General features: G+C 47.6%; 1 protein-coding gene across 2 annotated transcripts in view; it reads right to left on the reverse strand.

The window, feature by feature from the left end:
- zeb1a (zinc finger E-box binding homeobox 1a) overlaps nt 1-1,499 on the reverse strand; it is a 28,577-nt gene extending 27,078 nt beyond the window's left edge. The window contains exon 1 of one of the 2 annotated variants that reach the window (XM_069708840.1): nt 1,439-1,499. In XM_069708840.1, coding sequence (XP_069564941.1) covers nt 1,439-1,496 — 58 coding nt within the window. In that variant the 5' untranslated portion in view covers nt 1,497-1,499. Of the gene's footprint in view, nt 524-1,438 lie in introns of those variants that run through there. The other variant, XM_069708841.1, reaches the window with a different exon arrangement.
- Nucleotides 1,500-2,500: the final 1,001 nt, after the last annotated feature.

The raw sequence follows: 2,500 nt of genomic DNA on the forward strand, positions 1-2,500 counted from the left end.
TGGAGCGGTTTCCTGGCTCCTCGCGACGCTCAGATCGGTTCCGTTAACGCTCGACCCGCCGCAGGTGAACTGGGTTTTTATTCCACGGCCATTTGTCAGCCTGCGATCCGCGTTCAGGTAAACATGATGAGGATGAGGATGAGGATGATGATGGCTCCTGTTCAGACGCACCGAGTCACCGTCGTGTCGTCAGCACGAGGAAGAAAAAAAAAAAAGGTGCTTTCCAGCCCCTCGGCTCGCACACATCATGCCTCATAACCGGGTCCAAAAATATATTTATTTATTTATGGTTTCATTCTTTTATTGGTCGGTGCGACGTCAGAGGGAGAGGACAGGTAAGGAGCCGTCCAATGAGAGGCCGCGGCTGCAAAGGCTTGTCTAAATTTAAAGTTATCACACACACACCTACATCCACTCTCTATTTATACATCTTCACTTCATAACACAACAATCCTGCACACACACTCCTTCAACAACAGAAATGAAACTAACCACCACATCATGACGCGTCATAACACTTCATAACACTTCATAACACTTGTAAACAAACACACAAGAACTTAAAACTGATTCTCAAAACGACAACAAATCCCAGAAAAACAGTCCAGATGCAGCAGAAAGTGTTTGAACTCAGCACGACGAAGAAAACCAACCCGGAGTCACAGGTGCAAGAAGCAACACAACGTGACGTCACAGCTTCAGCGGAACAACAAAAAGTGGAAGATGAATAAAGCTGGTCTGGCGCGAGCGATGAGGAAATGCGCTCGTGCATGCAGATAAATCCAGCTGACGGACTTCAGGAGAGGAAACGAGTCTCACCTCCTCTGAGGGAACATGTTGCTGCAGCGGAGCAGGGAGGTGAAGAGGACCTCAAATAAACATCCCTGCTCCTTCTGCACTGAACGGGACCAGAGCTGCAGAAACCCAACACATTCAGCACAGCAGCCGTCCGGCCGTCAAACAAAGCCCATAAAAGTAGATTTGGTGTGACCGGGAACCGTCCGGGCCCGAGCGAGCTGCAAGTTAGCTCGGGACGAACCCGCAACAACCTCGCCCTAAAACACTCACACCGAGACACGAACTGCGCTCAACGGGCCACGTTGTTCCGAGAAGCCGCCAAGTGCTGCTGTCGGAGGAAAAGTGACAAAAAGTGTAGAAACACGGCGGGAAAGTGTGAAAGCGGAGATCGGAGGCGCTGCTCGGTTATTCTAGCAGCCGGATAACGGTTCTCTCGGTCAGGCGGCCCCGAGCACCGCCAGGCGGACGGAGAGCAGCCAGCCAGGTATAACGGTACACCAGCCGTATGAACGCCCACAAAACTCCCCGAAATCAGCTCCAACTCTCTCCACAAAGTCCCACACACACTTCAGCGAGGCCGGAGCCCTCCGGCAGCCCGCCCGGGTCGCCCGGTGGCCCGGACAGACGAGTTGGGACTTACCGCTGCTCCTCCGCGGGTTCGCCTGTTTTCTGCGCTTACACCTGGGGCCATCCGCCATGATCCTCGCGCTGAGTCTGAAACGCAGCCGTCCGCGAGCCACCTCCTCCCTCCCTCCCTCCTGCTCCTCCTCACCCCTCCTCACCCCTCCCATCCCTTACACTTTTACGACATCACCTTCCCCCCGTAAAAAGAAACACCTGGTTTGCGACACACTGGCTGCTTTTACGGCATCACCTTCTCAAACACCTCAGCACATGGCCCCTCCTACTGGCCGCACATGGGCGCGTGTTCTCCGGGAGCGCTGCAGCTGAGGTCCGGTCCCTGCGGTCCGGTCCGGAGCTGAAGTCATCACCTGTCAGTCATATTCACATCCTGCTGCAGAATCAGCAGCACAACAAATACATATAATAAGAAAAATAGACTTAACAATCAAAAGTTATTCAGTAAAAGTCAGAGATGGAAGAATTCAGATCCATAAATTTAATGAAAGTAATAATCTCAGATACTCAGACAAAGTTCTGCACTGTTAATGTTAAGGACTAAAGGTTGATTAAAAACTTTTTAAAAGCACCTTAAATAACCCCCCCAAAAAATTAACTAATTAAAAACAAAAAAACGATCTAAAACTATGTAAAACTCTTCATTTGTAAAGAAACTATCATTATTAGTTAAATGTAGAACAGTGAAAGTCTATTTTCCATCTGAAATGCTGTAAAGTTTTGTGTAAAGCATCATTAAATGGAAATAAATCAAATTATTTCAGACAGTACTTGAGTAAATATTCTTAAATATAAATTCCAGAACTGATCAAAGTGAATCTAGTGAAGTTATGAGCATTTGTGACTATTTGTCCCATTTTTTGAAGAATATTACTGATGCATTGTGGGAGTGTTTTATAGCTGTAGCTGGTGGAGGTGAAGCTGAAACAACCGTTTTGTGTTTTTAAAGATTATTGTCCAGTTAAAGTGCTGCAGGAGATTAAAGGAGCATTAACGGTGTTTCTAAAGTATATTTTCATCGACACATTATAGATGCTGATGAGAGAAATAAGAAGCTCATCTT

This window comes from Brachyistius frenatus, unplaced genomic scaffold (assembly GCF_029030835.1).
Source record: "Brachyistius frenatus isolate BFR_SWC_R1_liver_20210118 unplaced genomic scaffold, ASM2903083v1 Contig_79, whole genome shotgun sequence".
In the NCBI taxonomy this organism is placed as follows: Eukaryota; Metazoa; Chordata; class Actinopteri; family Embiotocidae; genus Brachyistius; species Brachyistius frenatus.